Here is a 20,886-nt window from a genome sequence, read left to right as displayed (position 1 = left end):
GTCTTCGAAGGTATTCTCGTTAATATTTTTCCTTACTCTTACGCATTTTAAAATTATCTTTTTGCGTTCAGACTAGCGTTTATTGTAATGTATGTATACGCTCCTTCATGGTTCCATATTAAATGTCACCCGAAGCTTCAAGATGCAGCTAGAAACTTTCACAACCTCATCAAACTCTCTTCTATACTGCGATTGAACGAGAAATGTATAGTCCATCGCATTTTATCGATTAATTCATTTTCTTGTCACCCAGAAAGTATTTTGCTATCGATGGTATGTGACTCTAATCGGTCAATTAGAAACAGTGCATTAAAGCGCATTTTAGCAATAAGAAAGCAGTCCAAAAATTCAAGTTCCCGTTTAAGGAAATTCGTTCGTCCAACATCGATTAATTTTAATGCCTCTGAGTATTTTCAAATGGTCGATTTAAAGTCCATGGATGTTTCTGAACCTCCATGAATTTTTGCTTCCACAAATAATCAAATAAGAAGTGCAATTAAAACCAGTGAAATCTTAAGCTTGGGCGATTTTCCAAACAACACTCAGGCAGTGGAACGAACGGTTAAACTCGTTACTGAAGCTTTGTCAAAGGTTATTGGGTACGAAAGACGTCACTATTATATTCTAAATGCGTTGAAGTCACGTGCTGAAGCATATGCTAACCTTTAACTTAAAATGTCCATGCTAATAATCATTTAAATGGGCCAAGTAAAAAATACACTCATTGAAAATTCAAAATTCGCGCGCAGTCGATGCGGCTAAATTGCGTTTTCTTTTGGATCGTTTTGTGGTCATTTCCCGTGTAAGAAATTAAAACTAAAACACGTGAAAAGGTAGTCTGGACAATGACGAATCTGAATATGCGAAGGTTGACTCATTTTTTGAAAAATTTCTAGTTTCAAACTAAATTTTCCCATGAGACTGGCAGCGCCACCATGTAATTTGCCATAAGAGGGAAAGAAAGTTCTAAATTTTAAATTATTTTTTGTGTACAGACCACAATTTTCAGTATTTTTCCGATATTCGAAAACGGCATGATAGACAAATATGATGTTTATAATCCCTCCAATTTTCATAACTTTCAATGGAAACTGGAAAAGTTACACAGCGATAAACGGATACTAGTAAGAAAAAAGATGGTTTTTGAGCTATAAAAATCACTCCCGGCGGAAAATGCTTGGACGGATTTTATTGAAAATTGAGGAATACATTATTAATACCCTAATTCATCGTTTGACCCGAAAGACTTAATCAGAATAAAAAATTTAAAAAAAACGGTTCGGCCTACTACTGTAGAAGCATTTGACAAGTAGTCATCTACATATAGGTGGCGTAGAATTTGTTTGCTGATTTCTGCTAAGTCACCTTCATAGGACTCCAAATGTTTCTTCAGGATGGTCCTGAGCACTGCCGAGCTGCATGTGAGTCCAAATGGAAGCCTGTTCCATTTATAAAGTTGCAGTGATCCTGGGACGTTTTCATCCTCTAGAAAAAACCTTAACGCTTCCGCGTCTTCTTTAAGCAGTTTCACCATTAGAAACGCTTGTCTAATGTCAGCTGTCCAGGCAAAGGGGTTGAGCCTAAACTGTAACATGATGTCAAGAATGTCTGGGTTCAGATTGGGTCCTTCTTCTAGGCAATCATTGGCGCTGAAACCCGTTTTCGGTTTTGCTGAACCATTGAAAACTGGCCTTACTCTGCTGGTGGTTTTGTCTTTTTTGACAACCGGATGATGGGGCAGAACCGTGTAGATACCGTCGAATGACGTATCTGCCTTGGAAATGAACCTAAGTTCCTTTAATTTGCTGAACTCGGTTTCGTATGAAGTCTTCATCTCCTGGTCTCTGTCCAATCTTCTTATCAGTGCCTTTGCCTGACCTTCTGCCATGGCTTCATTCTTGCTGAGATATTTTTTGTTCCCATTCCCTGGGAGCGGTGCTACATAATGTTCATCATCATCTTGAGTGATGGACTCTGCATAGGTCTTCCACTGTACTGAAAGTGGTACCTTTTCCACTGGATCTGGACTCTCTAGTTTCCACCATCTGGCAAAATCGATTTCTTCTTTTTTCGGGTCAGTTTCTTCATGTAAATCTTTGGGTGTTCCTAGTTTTGCTTTTAAGAGAAAGCTGATAGCCGTTGTAGACGATAACGCCACCTTCTCATCTTGTCCTAGTAGTAGCCATCCCAATTTACTTTCTATCGCTCGAATACCTGTATTCGACCCGATTTGTTTTGAGCCGAGAACCTTCCAGACTTGATTCGCTCCGATCAAGACGTCTATTTGGCAGGGTCCTGCTTTTCCGCTCAGTATTCTGTCGTCGGCTAGTTGGTATCCTTGTCTCCAAAGTTCGCTGACGAATTCTGTCTTACTTGACCCAGCAATTTTCCCGATTTCGGGTTGCTCTATTGCTTCAAGTTCAATATTTTCCGCCTGTGGGATTGTTCCGCGAAGTCGTAGCTTTCTTACGCTTCTTTCCTTTTCTGGATGGATGTGTCCCACTGCTTGCAGCTTCAGATTGATTTTTCCGACTTCTTGTAGCCCTAAAGTCTGTGCCAATTCACTCCTAACAAGGGTTGCATTCGATCCTTGATCGATATAGGCGATAGCTTTATGCCACCCGTTTGGGCCCTCCACTACCGCTGTTGCCGTTTGGACGTATACGCCACCAAATAGGCGTGCTTCGATTGAGAGAGGAGCACCATTTGCTACTTTTAACATTGGAGACGCTTCCACAGTTGCTGTCACCGATTTCGGTTTAACTGCCTTGTTGCAGATAGACGTGTGGTGACCCATTCCGCACGTGTAGCACTTTCTTGTACTCCAACACTCTCTCAACTGATGATTTTGTCCCAAGCACTTCCAACACCTCTTTTCTTTCTTGATTAGCTCCAGTTTCTTCTCTAGGGTGATCTCACATTTATCCGTTCAATGTTTATCATTGCAGAATAAACATCTTCATTTGACCGTAGTGTACTGTTTCCTGTCTTTATATTCTGTAGCAGTGCCTGTCACTGCTAGTTCAGCTGCCGTTGGTGTGGTGGCAAATGGTACTTTTTGCGTTTTTTCGCTTGCTTCTGGTTTTGTTTTCTTCTTCTCTTGCTTCTCGGTTGAGTAAGCATACTCCCAATCTGCAGCTATTGAGTCAATGAAGGTAAAGAAATCTGCTAATGTCTTGTGGAACTGCCTGGTTTTGCCATGCCATCGGGATTTTAGTTCAATTGGCAGTTTTCTTGTCAAGATTTCCATAATTGCTTCATTCTGAGCTGTTTGTTGGTCTAAACTGCCGAGGTTTAAAGCATGGCCCATTGCCTTGTCATGTAGTTTCCGTAGTTCTTTAAAGTCTTCTTGATGTTCTACTCTTGGAAGTTCTGTAATGGCAATATAATGGTCTGCTTTTACCGATCTCGGCTTGTTGTATTTCCCAGTCAAAATATCTATTGCTTTGATATAATTGTTATCTGTCAGATCCAAGTACGATATCGCACCAGCTGCGTCCTCCGTTAAATGCAACTTCAGTCTGCTGAATTTCTCGATGGGTCTCATTGACGGATTCTCGTGGATCAGTGTGCGAAAAATTGCCCACCAATCCTCCCACTTGCTAAGATCTCCATCAAACTTGGTGATTTCTATCCGTGGTAACAGATGTGCAATGTTCCACGGGGTTGAAGGTACTTGCAGTTGCATCGCATTCATCGGTGGAGTAACGGTAGTACTTGGAGGTGTATTGCTTCCACTTGGAGCTGCTACTTGAAGTATGGGGCTTGCCATACTTGTTGTTTCTACTGGTTTCTTTTTCTTCCAGTCGATGGTTATTTTGTGGAAACGGTCGACGAACTCTTCATGCTGCACCAGGTACTTCTGTTGAACTTCGGGGGCTTGTTCCAACATAGGGATGATTGTTTAGTAATTTCTGATTAGTCGTTTCATCCTGTCATCGGCCAGCTCAAACGAAGTTTCAGCTTCCTGCAATCTGTTTTCAGAAGCTGCGGTTTCATAATTCTTCAAATCTTTATGAAGTTCTTTCTCCAAAACTTCTATGATCACCGCCAACGTTGCTTGATTCAATCCGATGCGAATGATTCAATCCGCAACATAATGAACCACAACATTACTGACACTTCTGAAGTTGTTGCTGAATCTGATCACAGTCAACTCATGGAATCAAATGAAAATGTTGGCCCTCTAGATTTGTCAGTTGGCTTGAAACATATAGCAGACATCGAGCAAGAGTCATTTGCACTTCCACTTATCCTTCCAGAATTAACACCAAATTCAGAAAATCCAACAACAGAAACTGAGTCAGTAGAAGTCAGTGCACTTAAAGAAGAAATCATCAATCTTCAATCACAGTTGGCTACATTGAATAAGGATTACACCCCCTAGTGGAGTTTTTGGGTGTTACTCTAGTGTGGTGTAAAACACTAATTTTAAACCCTAAATTCCTAGTTCAAATTGGGTGTGTTTCACGCAACCGGGGATTTGCAAATAAAAAGTCTCGCTGTAAATGGTTGTTCTAATTTTCCGTATAAAAACTGCATTTGATACTCTTCTGATGCTTGTGTTTCAAAACTATCCCCGGCCTATTTTCTTACATAAAAATTTTATTTCTAAACCCAGATTAAGCAGCGTTCCCAACGAGTGCAACACACTGTTTAATGACATTTTTTTCTTTGGTTGATTTGATTTTTTAGGGTGTATGACACCAGCATGAAGTGCAGGTATAACGAGGTTGGAGCACCATAAAAATTCATCTTGTCAGTGTTCTTGCTTTACTCGGTGAATATGCGTTTTATACTAGTGTCGCACATGAATATTTCTTTCGTCTTTAAGCACATATTACAGCGTGTATGGCACCAGTTTGAAACTGTGATAACCTTAGTTTACAGACCAGCATGGGCCTTCGTTTTTTGCGATGGGGACTAAATATTTTACCTGCGTTTAATATTGGTTTAGCACACCAACAACACATTTTTAAAAATTCTTTTTCTATTATTTTCAATGTATATGTTTTACACTGGAATGAAACGCTTATTAATTGTGGAAAATTCCGGTAAACAAGTTTATTTTTTCAACCCAGGTAAACTGCGTTTCATACCTGTTACATACACCGACAATATAACTTGATTCGTTCTGAATCACCTTAAGGCGCGCAGATTCAAATCGACCAACTTAATAAACCGGACAACAGGCAAAATAAATTAAGGCAGATAGTGTTCGTTTACAAACCTGCCACACACAACAACACCAACGATGAATTATCAGAAGATTCGTGAGGTATTCATTAGTTAAGAGTCAATTGAGTTATATTTATTAAAATAAGTCAGTAGCAATCACAACATGGTGTGTCGAATAGGTGTAGTAAACCACCTGTTGGGAACATTTGGCAGGGTTATGTCAGGCAACTTGGCATAGTCAGTTAATTTATAAGGAACAGTATACATTTTGCAAAGTAAGTTATTTATATTCCATTCACCAATGCGCTCGTCCAACTTAGATACAATGAATGTGTTGTACTTCGTTGATAAGTAGGGCTTCACACAAGCATGTTCTTTGGTTTGAAATAAAAAACCAACAACTAGAAAATTATTGCTCATCTTTGGAAATTCGATGAAATCAGAACAAACAACAACATTTCCATTTTTGAATAAACAGACATTGTTCGGAAATCGATTAGTCAGCACAAAATCAGAGAAAACCATTTTCTTAATTCCTTTCCATTCGGAAAAATTAACCAATATTTTTTGACCACTGGTCTTTACTTCAAATTTCTTAATTTCAATTTCATATTGCATTGAAGAGTTTATGATCATTCCGTCAGCTGAAGTCGGCAACAAGTACTTTGATCTTTCTACAAGCCTATTTCGTATTTGCTCTAACGGTAAGTTTCCCGAAGCAAGAATATTTCGGAAAAATCTATAAAAATTTTCAAAAACAAACGCACTCAATGCCTCTATTCCGCAGCCGTATTTCAAAGCATCCTCAGGTAAATGTGACGCAAAGTGAGTAGTCGGTCGGATAGGGTAGTTAAACTGTTTTAGTTGTTGAACATACATCTTCAACACTCGAGATGATTCTCTTAAATTGTCTTGGGAGACGGGCTCGTTAACAAAACCACCGATCAGCAACATGGCGTACTGAAGTAACAAAATATTTTCCAAGTGCTCTTCTTGCAAAATTCCACTAAATACTGGAATAAAAATATACATGAGCATGTTTCTTATCTCGTGATGCTTATACTTCTTGACGCTCTTGCTAAGGCTTCTTACATGTCTTTCAAATTCTAAAGGCTTGCATTTTTCAAAAAGTTTTAATCTTTGGTCCACTTGCTTTAGTTGTGAGGAACTCAGTTTACCCTCGTTTGGGTTGTATGCAAGGCCTTTTAATCTGCCCCCTACGCATCCAGCGTAAAAGGTATGCATTGGTTCTACAACGAAACCGGTTACCATCGGAAAATTCAAATCCAAAAACGGACTGAGATCGTGATGACCATTAAGGTGTTCATCGGGACAATCATCGGACTTGCAATAAGACAGGAATTCTTCATCACTTCTAGGAGCGGCATCCAATTCGAGAAACTGAATTGTTTTTTTCTTCTTCTTTGTCTTATTTTTGTTATTGGAATTAATTTCACACGCAACACCAGGTTGTATACAACGCTCACAGCTCCAGTATCCGGTGTGACCTTTCACTCTCTTTAAATATGACCGCATTGGCCAATCTGCGATAACACAGCGAAGGGAGGCAGTGAATTGGCGACCGATAGTAGTAATGTCGTCGTTATTTGGATCAAGTCTTTTAAATTCTGCAATAACAGCAGATAAAAAAGATTCACATCTGGTTTTTCTTTACAGTGAGCCACTCCAACGATTATTGGGGATCGTTTCTGTAAGATGATTGGTTTGCTTCGAGAGCGATCACTACACTCACTCACTGAATGTACAATAACACAGAGGGGAATGCATTCGGCTTGCTCAGAATTGTCGAAAAATTGGACGCCATCACAGCTCATATCAACTTCGAAGTGTGGAACGATAATTGCGTTATTGATTAACGAGCGTGCGGTTTCACCTCTTAGAAGCCGCCTTTCAGCTTCAATTTCCGGTCCGTTATGAAGTTTCTCAATCTAATATTGAAGAAAAAATCATATTAATAGTGTCACATTTGCAATGTCGGTAACGGAACAAAAATTTGTTTATAACAGGCACAGACGCATCCCTTTTTTGCTACGAGATAGCTCTGAAATAGGAAACAGTGACATGAGTCTAAAACCAAATTAAGTACCTTTTTTTGGATAGATAGTGGAAGGGCGTTTGGATTTGTTTTGAAAATAGCAGCATATTGCAATAAATCAGCATTGCGGAAATATACTCCTGGTGAGTCTCCAGCCAGCGCAGTTTCAAGACCGAAGTGGGTGTACCTTCCATTTCCTTCATTGTCTAAATTAATGACGGGTGGCAGTGGGTGTTTCTTTCGATTCACACTGTTTGTACTGTATTAAATACAAATAAAATAATACAATGAATGTACATGCGATGAAAACACTGCAATACATTCTCAATAAACATTACCTAGCTAACTGTAATGTCGTAGTATATGGCTGCGGCATATCACGGCCGTCGATTAACATCAACTGTTTTCCGGATGATGGCAAGGTATCAAAATCGATTTGCGGCCTATGTTCCTTCAGCAACTCCAGCAAGTACGTCAAATGACTTTTCTTTTGCATAGTAAAAGCAGCCCAATGGCATAAAATTCTTTTAAACGACAAGGGTTTGTTGTTTGGGACCGAGGAAGTACCAGCAAGATTAATAACAGGTATGCCTTCAAAAGCATCAAAATCTACATCTTCGTTTGCATGCTGTTTGTCTGTCGTGCAAGTATCTACATGGTGTTTGAAAAAAAATATATAATTAAAAAAAAAAATTTTTTCAAAATATATTATTCCAAATATCCATTACTACCTTGAAGGTGATTCAACATGGTTTGGCTGTTGCTAGATTCCGCACCAGCAGTATTCTGGTGGAGATCAATATGGACCTCTATTTCTTCGGCACACTCCTTTTCCTAGAAAAATATATAACTGAGTCACAGTACAAAAATATAAAACACAAGACAAATGTTAAACTTTAAATACCATATGTAATATTGTAGGTAAATGACAAGTAGATTGTTGTGATGTCATATCTCCAACACAGGCTTCCGATAGAGATACTTTAGTTTTCAGTCCAAACATCTGAGGCAATCTTGACGATAGTGATACTAAGTGTTTCATATGACTTTCTGGAATTCCTGTTGACATCCATTGTAAAAGCTTCGTCACTGCCGTTGTTTTTAGTCGTTGTTTGTATTCGGGTGTCAGATGATTCAATTTCCTTTTTCGTTTACGCTGTTGCTTCCCACACACAACGAGAATTTCATCAACTTCCTTGTCACCTAGCTGTTCTGGAATATTTTCCATCCTTTCCAATTGTTTCCACACCAAGACTGTAATAATTATTCAACAGTTTCTTAAATTTTGGTTACAGACAGTACAGATTCAATACTTACAACAACTTTTTTTTTACGAAACTGATAAAAGTTGACATGCATACGCACTCCCAAAAACACGGTGTAGCAAATAATGGGCTGATGCAGACGACGACATAAAGTTGTAACCATGACCACTATGCCAGGTTGCCAGCCCAGCACCAGTAAAAATGATGTTTTAATGTACGCCCTAGGGCTCGGCCCCGTGTCCAATGGGTAGGTATTTGGGCGAATGGGTAGGTCTTCTCGGCAAAAAAATTGGATCCGGTGGGTAACGGTTCCTAAGACTTTGTGCCCACTTCCTACCCGGGTAACATGTGGGTAACACAATTTCGAAAACCGTTTCCATTACCCGGGTTCAAAACCCGGTAATCCCCGATTTCTTACCCGATTACCCGAGTTTTTCCCTGAAATCAAGTGACGCCCTTTGAATTTCACGCCACAAAATATTTTTTTTGCTACCCTCCCTTTTAATTTAACTTGGGGCTTTGCAAGTCGCCATTTTCCAAGATGGCGGTGGGTATACCCGGTTTGCCCATCAAATCCGCCCAGCCTACCCACTTTGGCAAATAGACTACCCGGATCGCTCATGGGCGACTTTTTTGGCGACGAACTGCGGGTAAACCGGGTTTTCAAGAACCGGGGCCGAGCCCTAGTACGCCCGTCAACCGTCTTTTGTTTGGTTTTTTTCATTTTTCGTAAACGCTACGGAAAGAGCAGACGAACGTCATATATAACTTGGAAATAAAAGTTGTACAACCTCGTGAAAATCGCATCTTGCTGTGTATAACGCTGTTAATGGTAAGAATAAGCTTAATAAATCAAATGTTCCTGTCTGTTATATAATAATTTCTCACGCATGTCCATAGGATATTCCTGTTGCTGAGTTTGTGTAAATAGGAGGGAAAAGATAAGAGAAATGGGAAGTAAGTCAGTGTTGGATCCAACTAACGACGAGGAATCTCTATCAAATAGTAAAGTGGGTAGCTCTGGTCCTTTTCAGGTATGATAACTTTGTAACTAAAAGACTTTACGAGAAAATATATTTCATTCCTTAAATGGTACTTCATATTAGGTAGGAAGACTACACGTTCACTGGATGGGCACACATAGGCTGGAGGATACAAGTGGACACAGTGTAAATGATCTTACTTCGATGAAGTATTACCTAGTAAAAACTGTGGAAACAGATGAAAATTTCAAAAAAAAATTTACTACAGCTGCGTGCCAACTACTTGGCTTTCCCAGTGCATGAAGTTTATGCTGTACCCACCAGTTGGGTCACATTCTGCAAATGGGAAAAATCAAGAACCAAGTCAATGGAGAAGTAATGTATTTAAAAGATTTCGGTACCCAACCAATTCTTGGTTCGAGTACGACGTTGTTCAAGTTTTCAACGCATCAAAGCCAGGTAAAGCAAAAAAGCTATATGAAGCATTGCTACATTACTTTCTCATTTATTAATTTTTTCCTCTTCTCAGGGAGTCATGATAGGGTCTATAAGTCTGCGTCTGCAGCCATGAAAGGCAGTAAAACTTTTGAAGATCTGCTAAAGTCTGACAACGACGTAACATTTGGAAGGGGAAATCGAGTAAAAAAGAAAAAAGTGTATGATACAGGAGTGGATGAGCCGGAAAAAAAAGGAAAAAGCAAGTGAAGTAAAAGAAGTGAAAGACGCTCCGGCTGCTGTTATCGGCCACGGTGATGAAGGGCAGTCAATCTTACCTGACGCTGGTGGTGAAATCAGTGCTGTTGTCGCCCGGGCAGTGTTTCCTTTGCTCTCAGATAACTGGAATGTTGACAAAGATAGCAATGATGGTAGATTTGTAATGTATTTGTTCTTTTTTAACAATGACAATTAGTTTTCTCCAAATAACGTAGAAGAAACGATCTTTCCACTTGAACCAACATCTTGGGTGGAGCAGGGCGAACAGAGCGCAACTCCAGAGTTTCATGGAACAATGATGAATTTAGACACGCATCAACTATGCCCATCTTTATCGCCTTCATTAAATGGGCCGACAGGCAATACGTCAACCAATGGGACAACAGGCTAGTGTGAAATTTTGAATAATCATTGTTTAGACTATATCATTTTTAGACTATATATAGGATACAAAACATTGAAGTCGGAAATTATGTTTTGCTTTTTGGTTTGTTTAGGTATGACTTTCGACCAATCTATGATGTTCCGTCTTCTTAATGCCATCGAACGGGTGACCTCGCTAGAAAATGCCATTGGTACCATTGAAGCTAATGTGTCCGCCACACTTGCATTAATTCTTGAAAAGCTTGGGGCATTGGACCAAAAAATTGAAGCAATTCGTAAGGTCAAAGTCTACAAAATGGCAGAAGTGGATTTTGACTATCATAAGTCGGTGATTGACACTCATTTTAAAGAATTGCCCGTAAAATCCACGAATGCAGTGGAGGCAATTGATTTTTCTTTGCAGGACAACACTTTAGCCATAAGTCTGGTAATGATTTGCTTGTTATAAGTAATGACGTCAATTTATTTTTTGTTCTTTTGAACCACTAATATAGGTTTTCTTTTATGTCGAGAAATTTAAAACAGTTAAAACTGTCAACAAACTGTTTTATCTGATGCTGGACTTTCTGGTATCCAAGGAAGTTAGCAACAAAATGCAGTGGAAAATGATGCCTAGGGGCAAAGACAGCAGGCCCGGAATGGCTGGCCTTTTCAATCTATTAGCCGTCTTCGGAGGTAGTTTTATTTTAATGCATGGAATTGTTAATGATTTTATACATTAAACTTTTATCGTTTGCATTTCATTACAGTGGCCGCAAGGACTTTTGCAAAAAAAAGGAGAACAGTTAAATGAAGGAAGAATACAGCAGCTCGTACGTGATGCAAGGAAAACACACGCCCGAGAATTTCGGGCAACATCCCGTGGCAATGAACAAGCAGCAGATGATGCACCTGCCACAGCAGCAGGAGCAACGCAAATTCAAGACAACGATGGCGTTACACTAAAAGAGTACATCGACCGACTACAAGCACTAGTAAACGGTTTTAGCCGTTAATTTCATTTTGCGTTGCTACTGCTATTTTTTACATGTTAAACCGATGTTTAGTTTACATTCTTTTGGGTTTGTGAACCACTGGACTACATCAGTCCATTATTAAGGTTGCGTTTTTTTTCCATTCCAATTTAATGATCTGTTTTCATTTTACCGTGGAATTCCAATAAAATGTATTGGCAGACATTCAACTACTTGTTTGTTTTTTCTAAAGGGAAAATTTGTGCTATGAAGTGGGATGTTAGAAGGGTTACAAACTAGTGTGTTGTACCAGTTTTGAGGAAGAGTTTAAAACTGGAGTAGTTAACCAGTACACAGGATGAGTTTGAAACTGGTGTAAATTTTTTTTTATATACTGGAATAGTGTTCCACATTAAAACTAGTGTGTTACACGAGAGTAATATTAAGATGAAGGTTAAGGTCAATACAAGGAAAACACCGGAACAAATATTAGGTTAATACTGGTATATTTAACAGAACGATACTGGTAAGAAAACCCAGATTTCATAAAATCTGTGGTGACAATTTTATACTTAACACTGGTGTGAAACCCGCCCTATCACGCGAACAAGAGGTGTTACACCAGTGTGTTTCACCAGTGCCACACTTCACACGGGTGAGGCACACTGGTTCAACGCGGAATTCCGCACGACAAAACTCCACTAGGGCCGCCTTAAAGCAAGAGTTCCACATGTACACACAACGTCCGATAACATCCAATTTCTTCGCCAAGTGCCAAAATAGCGACAAGTGGATGCAAGTGTACACTAGTCTCACTACCGCAAAATCCTTTGAAATAATCTACAACGCAGTGTCTTCAGCCATTCCATAAACCAACAATTATTCATTGTGTAAGAGACAACAACTATTCCTAACACTAGTTAGATTAAGTCATAATTTAAGTGAGATGGATTTAGCATTCCGCTTTAATGTAAGCTCTGCTACAGTTTGTCGTTATTTTCACTCTTGGATAGATACTATATACCTTAAATTGCGTAATTATGTTATCATTTGGCCAACTCTTGATGAGTTGAATGTAGCGATGCCAATGTGCTTTCGCAGGAGTTACCCAAGAACGGTGTCTATTATGGATTGTTTTGAGACCCAGATTCAAATACCTCATAACAGGAACGACCAAGCAGCAACATATTCTACTTACAAGAGCAGAAATACGGTTAAGTACTTGATTTCAACTACCCCCCATGGAACAGTCAATTTTATTTCAAAGGGATATGCTGGAAGAAAATCCGATCAATTTGTGGTTAGACATAGTGGTTACAAAGAGAATCTTAAAGAGGGTGATGGAGTATTAGCAGATAAGGGATTTGATGTTGCAGAAGAGATAGGATTGATGGGAGCAACGTTAACAACTCCAGCGTTCAAATCGTCTGACCAATTAACACAAAAGGAAACGGAAGTTTCAAGGGGGGTTTCTAATGTAAGGATTCATATTGAACGGGAAATAGGATATATCAGGATGAGGTTTGACATAATGTGTGGTCCAGTTGTCATGTCCAACCTGTATAATTTTGAGGAAATTGTATGTTTGTATGGCAAAATAGTTGCAGTGTGCTGTATCATAAATAATTTAAACCCAAGTATTGTGCCATTTGGCTAACATTGTATTACTGAGTTTCTTTAATTTCCACGTTTCTTTCAATACAATCAATTGATTTTCCTCAACGGTTTCTTGACAACAGATTTCTTTGCAGCTTTTTTACACGTATCACATTTCCAGTTCTCACAAAACCTTTTCTTCCCTAATTTAAGTAGACAACATTTGTGATATTCACGCACACGACATGATATGTTATTGCAAATAATCATATCTTCGTTCAACCTAACAACATTACAGAAACAAGGACTATACATGGATGAGTTATTGGCCTCGCTATCGTGGATTGGAATATGATTAACTTGGTTGAGATCATTTGGAATGACTGCATTTGAATTCACAATTGACTTAGACAGTTTGTTATTTTGTGGTTCCGAGAGCACATTTTGTTTGGAAACATTTTGACCACGGGTTATGTCCTTCAAGGGATGCACAACAGTTAAGGTTTTTTTCAGATTGAACCGGTATCTGTGTAACCACAGGCTGTTGTTTGTAGCGAGTCCCCGTAAAGTATTTCCCTATCAATTCCGGCATTAACACATTGAGAGCAAATAATTTACACTTCGGTAGAATGCTATCACAAAATTTTTCATCATAACGAATTCGTACCGCGACTAGATCCACCTTAGTGTAGACAATAAAAAAACAAATATTAACTCTGCACACAAGCATTTGAAACTGCACCTGGTGATAATATGCATGATTCCTTTTCATATAGAGTTGGCCATTTTGGTTTAATGAAAGACAAAACTCAAGATCTTGCAATGCGGCGTCTCTTATGACAGAATTTGCGTGTTTAAAGGGGCACTTTACTTCAACAACCGCTTTTCCATGGCAAGGACAATTGAAATGAGCGTCTGGTGATGCAGCCAGAAATGGGAAATCTGTCGATATTGTGAGGCCAGCGTCCGATATGGTAAATCCAGTGTGCCACGATCGTTGTTCCATTAGTTTCTTCCAACTCTTCAGTGCTTTCTTTTCATTTTGCACTCCCCATCTTACACAATTACAATTAATGAAATATAACTAATTATATGACATAAACTGACATTGAAATATACTTGGTAGCTTCAGTTGTGAATGTGTTTATCATCGGGTAGTAGCTCTTCATCACAGTGGTTTTGGCTGGATTATCAATTTTTGTGGACACAACAGATTTCACCATACTTGCTGTTACTCGGGCACGACGATATTTGTTCCAATTTTCACTTTTACTCTGTTTTCTAGTTAATTGTTCGATGGATGAAACTTGTTCTTCTGAAACAGAATATTTGTGAAAATTTCGTTCAGACTCCAATAGCAGCACATTCAAAGGTTTTCCTTTAAGCTCCAAAGAAAATAATGAAGACATAGGTTCTGGAAGAGTTACTCTCAGCTCAAGAGGAATGAAGTTCATGCTGTAATGTGGTAGAACTGTCAAAATGCCAGCTGGTGTGCCATTATCCATGAATTCATCCATCATTTTTGTAAACTCCTCGACTGTAAGATCACTGTGAGACACCTTCTTCTTTTTTTTGGCTTTCTTTTGTGTGTTTTTCAATTCAGAAATAGTATCCACCATACCCTGTATTGAGAGAAACAATAAAATTAGACAAGAGCACCAAAAATTATAGCACCTACGTGGCTGCAGCATTCACCAAGACTGTAAATAGAAATTCATTTGCATTACATACCATTTCAGTTAAAGTAATACAGAAGATAAAAAAGTAATTACCCAGCAATACAATCACAATGTGCTGTAATTACACCTCCTGCAGGATTAAAAGCCACCCAGGGTCTCAACGGTGGAAGACTAAATGCCATGGAATGATGAACCTTTGCCTTAGCAAGGATATTATTATTTGTAAGTTTTAATGCCTTGAACTAAAAAAACAGCCCATCACCAAAAATTATCTCATAAGACTTGCAGCTTTTATAATTATTCATATCGTTAGCTGTATAAAACTGTTTTCTGTAGACTAGATAGTTCCAAAAATGTCCAAATTCAACTGATGGTAATATTGTTTCTAGCTCTTGTGTACTGGAAGTCCAATATTCATTTTCTATGACGTAAGGACAGTCACACTGTACTTCATTAAGCTTAGCAACATATCTTTCTTTAGCATCGTTTGGCAAAGTTGAAGAATAATCAGATAAGTCAAATAATTCAATAACTGAATCATGTAAAAGATCTTCTGCATCCTCAGAAGACATTTACATTCCTACATATACCAAGAAATTTAAGTTTTATAAGAAAATTACACATTTTTTAAAGTTAGCATTTGCTGTTGACTGTTTGTTATTGTTTCAAATGTTGATAGCCCTTCACTGTAACGACGATTTGAAGTACTAGTTGTAGCGAATTCTTGAAAATTTGGCACTTGAAATGTTGGCAATATCCTGACGTACAACGTGCCACAATAATTTTGCTCCTTGTAGCAAAATTAATGGGAGAAATCAGTCCTCAAAGTCGTTAGCCTATGTTAAATCCACCTAAACAAGGCTAAGTAAGACTACAAATGGCGGCTTGCAGGGTTGCCGGACTACATGAATACTGCTTTTCGCAAGGTGAAAATGGTCTATTGTCACACGAGTTTGTATTTGATCAAGCATCAACGAATACAACAAGTAATGACTTAAATCTAAACAATATTTTTACTTAAACAAAAAGGGGAAAACCATGAAGGAAAGGAGAAGCGTCTAAAGACCTCTAGAGAAACCAAGGAACTCCTCTAAAGGAGCCCAGCTCCGGGAGCTCACCCGATGGAGACTCATCTAACGCAGATTCTAGGTAGCGTTTTATACCGTCGCACGAATTACTCCCCTTCCAAATTGCTTATCTCCGAATCTTCCTAAGAGCGGACTTCTCTTGACAATTTCTTCACCACGATCGCAGCGTTGTCCAAGCAACGGATGACTCATCTTTGTGAAGAGATAACCAATCTCCCTTTTCACCCGCGACAATATCTTACAATTTATTTAAAAAATGTAATTAAATAAAACACAATTTAGGAATTGATAGAAAAAAAAACATAATTAACTCAACAGAAATATCTGACTCTGATATCTCTAACGAACCAACAAGACAACAACTTTATTCGATAAAAGTCTAGTTAAGCAGAGCAATTTTTACGATATTTTTATATGTATATTACAATATTTTTATACATTAAAAACAAAACCAATTACAATACTTTTGGTTTGACAGAAAAACTTATCGAAACAGTTCGATTAAAAAGTGGGGTTTGAGTCTGATATACCCAACGAACCAACAAGACAACAACTTTATTCCACACCAACAAATAAGCTAATTAATATGTTTACTATGCAACAATATTATACAATAATAAATTTTTTTAGGAAACCAACTATACATTCTCCATCTAATCCCCAGGTCTATTCAATTCTACATGCATAGTCGACGAAACTCGAATAGGACTTTTCGACATCTTTTTGTTATCCTTTTGTAGATCGTTTTACGAAGCAATCGATGAAATATTTCGTCTGCTACAACCGTTTTTTTTTATTATTAAAACTTGTTTTGTTATGGCGACGGCATACAGGAGGCAACTAAAACAAAACAATCTATCACCATCACTTGTGTTTAGTTTTTTGGTTCGTTTAGCGACTAGTCGATGGTTCAAGCTGAACAATGTAGAATTATAGTAAAATTATTAAAAGTTATTTCAATTCTCTGCAACCATACAGCTTTTACCTTCCTTTGCTAAACTGAATAATTTTAAATTTTAAATCTCCGATCATTCGAGATTGATCGGAGATCAGATCGGTGATAAAAAAAAATTGATCCGATCCGATGATTTTTAGCGATCAAACTTTTCGCCATCTAGCGTTAGATTTCGTTGTCACATGTACCCTACTAGAATTCTGCCGTAACAAGCTCCCAGCTAAGTCCTTTCAGATTGAGAAAGATATCCCATGCGACGTCTTCAGTAGGTAGGGCATTCTAAGGTCCGGTTTTTTAACGTCCTTTAGGACGTTCATTCATTGAACGTCCATTGGATATCCAAAGAAAATACACAAAATAAAACAAGTATTCGCTTGGAATCGCACCTTGGTTTGATCTTCCACTTTATTGCGAATCAGATGCTATAATCACTTAGCTGTTATTATTGTTGTTTGAATGTATCAAATTGATTTTATTAGCGCTAAATGAAAAAAAATCACTTTACTTTAAAAGATTGACGAATTGGATATCTCTTGATAATCTCTATCCATTTTTGTAAAATAATTGCTTAAAAAGTAATTACTCGAATGGTAAACCGATAAGTCATTTTGAGGGCAGATCGATGCGGTTTAACGGGTAGCAGGTAATCCCCTCCTCCCAGTCATATATGAAATTAAAATAATTATTATCAGGGTAACTATGCTTGCTTGCGTCTCATAGTCTGGACCAGCACCTAGTCAGTCTTAAAGAATCTCCTGTTCATAAACAAATTTTGACACAATCTTAACTAAATACAAGAATCATGGTAACAATTCGTGCAAAAAAAAAACTAAGTAGAATTCCTTAAAGAGCCTATCCACTTTCAACTTTTCAATATACTGTGTGTGAAAAGCAACTATCTGGCAGATGGTATCTCCCAGAATTTTGGAACGCAGTCAATGATTCTACAGATTCACCTTGGATGTAGACAATCGACAAACCTCACAGTTTTCTGGAATGGGTCATTCCAGAAAAATTTTTTCTTTGGCAAAACTAATCCAAATAACAAGAAGAATCCATAGTAAAAAAATTGTGGAAATCTGTTTTTTTTGCGACTGGAATATTCGACTTGTCATGGAATCACCCGAATCAGTGTTCCGTATCTTTTTGAAAAGATAAGATAAGATACGAAAAGATAAGATAATTTTGTATCTTTTTGTCTATCTTATCTGCGATTCAAAAATACAGATATTTATCTTATCTTTATCTTATCTTTTGCAATTTTTTCTAAAGACGAAGAAGATTTCTAAGATAAGATAACAGATAACTAGTTATTGGGTGCACTGACAAAGCCTTTGTCAGTAGTCACCAAAAGTCGTCTGCAGAGCTTCATTTTTTGCGAAGTCTTAAAGTGAAGTGATCAATATTTTTCGCTGTCATCATTCCAAGAGGAAAAAAGGTATCGAATAGGGGAAAGAAGCCGTTGCTTCGAAAGAGATCACGACTTGATTTGGATTATGAAGAGAGTCATGAGGGTGAATCTGATGTAACCCAAGTAACACACTTTATTGGGCCGATGTCGGCCCGATCGATATTTTGGTTGGCAATATCGGCCAACTTAGCCGACTCTCCTCCGACTCTCAGCCGACCATTAAAAAATGGTATTTATGTTGGCGTCCGATATTGGGCCGACATCCATATGAGAAACAATCCTGATTAATTTTTTTTACGTCTTTATCCCCTAACATTTTTGTAATAAAATAAAATGTCAGCATTTTGATAAAGATCCTAATTGTATTTTAATTCAGACGAAAAATACATATCATAATCATTATAGAATCAAAATTTTTCGATTAATATTTAGAAAGAGTGATGGGTTGGATCAATATCGCCAAGTTGATCTAAATAAATGGAAATTTTAAATGTGATTTTATGAAATAAAGTGAATACGTAATGACTTTCCTTTTTTATTTTTGTTTCATCTGCTTGGAACAAGACTTCTAGAAAATTAAAAATATTCGTAAATTTCAGCATTATTTAGGATTGTAACGTACGTAACAACTAACGTATGGGTTTTCTCCCAAAACGATGTCGATGAAAATTGATGCGACGAATTTATAAAAACTGGTGAATTAAGGGCATTATCACATATTTGGTAGAAAGTTTAACTACCATACATTTTTTAGCAGATGTTTCAAACAAAGCTTTTGGCCAAGACGTTATGTTGCTATTTAATGTCGATGATTGGTACCAAACTCCAACTTTGCTAGATTCAATCGATTCAGTATAATAATTCGAAAGTTCGAGAAATGTTTGCCCAAATATGTGAGTGTCGGTAATAGATGTAACTTTTACAATTAAACCATTCCTCAGCATACAAAAAGCATTTGCCTTTGAACTAGCGATAATAGTACGCCAACTGAAACCTTCTTTTCGATTGTTATTTATCGGTTCCGTTTCGAAAGCGTCATATTCTGAAAGTCTGCGAGCAATTTGTGCTAGTTCGCTATATCCTGATCTAATAAGTCCTTTAATAGAACCCAAAAAAGACTCAAACGGATATGCACTGAAAGATTCTAATGATCCATTAACTTTACAGTCATTGGCGAGATGAGAAAGTGAATGAATATTGTAAACAAGATGGTGATCGCCATACAAAACCCCAAACTGATCGACAAAATATTTAAGGAGTTCATCAGCATACCGAATCTTTTCTTCAGTAAATTATCTGATGTGAGCAAACGAATTGCGACGTGTAAATTCAAAAAATGTTCATACCTTTTCTTCCCTAATACCTGCTTCAAAACAATCGGGCCTAAATATAAAAGAAAGGAACGAAACTCTACTGCCTTCCACTTACTCAGTTCTTCCATGCTTCTTCTTTTCCTGTGAAATTAAAAGGGATGCGCAATTCTAAGTTTTTGAAGAAGCATATTTACCCTTTTCCCCTGATTTTCGTTCCAACGATAACGACTTTTATTTGTTCTATCACCTTTGTATAAAATAGTCAAGTAACGTTTGACAACACCAAGATATACAAGATGCATAGGATCTAGTGGGAAATCAAAAACCATGTCAACATTAATCAAGTCGAGGAAAGGCGAAACATATTTGTGGTGAGATTCATCGTCCATAGCACGAAAAGAATCATTGGTGCGCAGATACTCGGAAGGGATAAAAATCTCTGGGAAAACTCTCCCTTTTTTTAAATGAACGCCCCATTGACAACAACGTTCACAACCACTGTAGCCACCGTGGCCAACGATTCCTTTAACGAAACTACGAGCCGGAGCATCACAAATAAAAGATTCTGTTATAATTCCCATTACGTTTCCATCTACTAAAATTACCTCATCTGTAAGTTTCCTTAACTCTTTTATAAAATTATCAAGGAATTTTTTCGCACTTTTTGGCTTGGAACTACCACAAAAAATGGCAACCGCAAATGGCGAATCATTAACTGAATTAACGACTCGACAAGAAATCACCCAAAAGGATTTGTTAGTACTGCGATGCAAAGGAATTCCGTCGATATTAAACTGTAGCTTGATAACCTGATATCCATCCCCCGATGGTTTTAATCCACCCTTAATTTTGATCAAAATACCCTTTTCTAATCCAAAGTATGCCATATTTGAAGTCTGAAGCGATGCTTTACGAACTGTTTTCAAAAGAGTCCTAGCTGTTTCACTTCTGATTTAGTTGATAAAGAAAAACATTAAATTTCAAATAGCAGTTGTTAACAATAAGTTTTTGCTTTTTAATTTCTTATATTGAATATTCTAAATAGATGTGGTTAGCGTTGAAAACAATTGACAATCAACTGTCAATAGGAGTGGTGGCGTCTTCTCCTTGGCGTCTCGATTTAATCAAAATGCTTTATTTCATAATGGACAGACAATCAATCGTAAGTCAATTTCACGATTTTGTTAATTGAATTATGTGTTTCAACTATTTTTATTAAGATCGTTCCCAGACGTGGTAAAAGAATTATGGCTGGGAAGCCAGCAAAAAACCAAACTTTTAGCGAGTCCTATCTAGGACAGAGATCAGTGA

At 37.7% G+C, this 20,886-nt stretch overlaps 3 protein-coding genes and 1 pseudogene across 3 annotated transcripts; 2 read left to right on the top strand and 2 right to left on the bottom strand.

Annotated features, from left to right (window-relative positions):
- Positions 1–5,102: 5,102 nt before the first annotated feature.
- LOC123477467 lies at positions 5,103–8,641 on the bottom strand. Its single transcript, XM_045180831.1, is given in 7 exon segments — positions 5,103–6,833; positions 6,836–7,127; positions 7,286–7,493; positions 7,573–7,885; positions 7,966–8,068; positions 8,139–8,488; positions 8,552–8,641. Coding segments are annotated over 6 exon segments (2,739 nt in total). The 5' UTR covers positions 8,463–8,488; positions 8,552–8,641; the 3' UTR covers positions 5,103–5,334.
- Positions 8,642–9,449: 808 nt separating this feature from the next.
- Positions 9,450–11,650, top strand: LOC123477480. The gene is made up of 9 exons (XM_045180844.1): positions 9,450–9,533; positions 9,606–9,691; positions 9,751–9,941; positions 10,012–10,097; positions 10,150–10,348; positions 10,412–10,582; positions 10,694–11,007; positions 11,075–11,255; positions 11,330–11,650. The coding sequence occupies exons 1-9, from the start codon at positions 9,450–9,452 to the stop codon at positions 11,371–11,373; spliced, it is 1,356 nt and encodes a 451-aa protein (XP_045036779.1). The 3' UTR covers positions 11,374–11,650.
- On the top strand, positions 11,400–13,190 carry LOC116927856 (annotated as a pseudogene).
- Positions 13,191–13,212: 22 nt separating this feature from the next.
- Positions 13,213–14,770, bottom strand: LOC116932929. The gene is made up of 2 exons (XM_045180817.1): positions 14,249–14,770; positions 13,213–14,184 (listed from the first exon to the last, which is right to left on the bottom strand). Exons 1-2 carry the CDS (start codon positions 14,746–14,748, stop codon positions 13,548–13,550), a joined length of 1,137 nt encoding a protein of 378 aa, XP_045036752.1. The 5' UTR covers positions 14,749–14,770; the 3' UTR covers positions 13,213–13,547.
- Between the last annotated feature and the right edge of the window lie 6,116 nt (positions 14,771–20,886).

Source organism: Daphnia magna, unplaced genomic scaffold (genome assembly GCF_020631705.1).
Source record: "Daphnia magna isolate NIES unplaced genomic scaffold, ASM2063170v1.1 Dm_contigs066, whole genome shotgun sequence".
In the NCBI taxonomy this organism is placed as follows: Eukaryota; Metazoa; Arthropoda; class Branchiopoda; order Diplostraca; family Daphniidae; genus Daphnia; species Daphnia magna.
The sequence above is the reverse complement of the archived record's forward strand: the minus strand, read 5'-3'. Positions and strand labels throughout refer to the sequence as shown.

Excerpts from the sequence above, each read along its gene's own strand:
- LOC123477480 (XM_045180844.1), top strand. The coding sequence starts at position 9,450 with ATGGGAAGTAAGTCAGTGTTGGATCCAACTAACGACGAGGAATCTCTA. Across the intron at positions 10,349-10,411 it reads TGACAAAGATAGCAATGATG|AAGAAACGATCTTTCCACTT; the intron begins GTAGATTTGTAA and ends CAAATAACGTAG. Across the intron at positions 11,008-11,074 it reads ACACTTTAGCCATAAGTCTG|GTTTTCTTTTATGTCGAGAA; the intron begins GTAATGATTTGC and ends CCACTAATATAG.
- LOC116932929 (XM_045180817.1), bottom strand. The coding sequence starts at position 14,748 with ATGGTGGATACTATTTCTGAATTGAAAAACACACAAAAGAAAGCCAAA. Across the intron at positions 14,185-14,248 it reads TTCACAACTGAAGCTACCAA|ATGGGGAGTGCAAAATGAAA; the intron begins GTATATTTCAAT and ends TAATTGTGTAAG.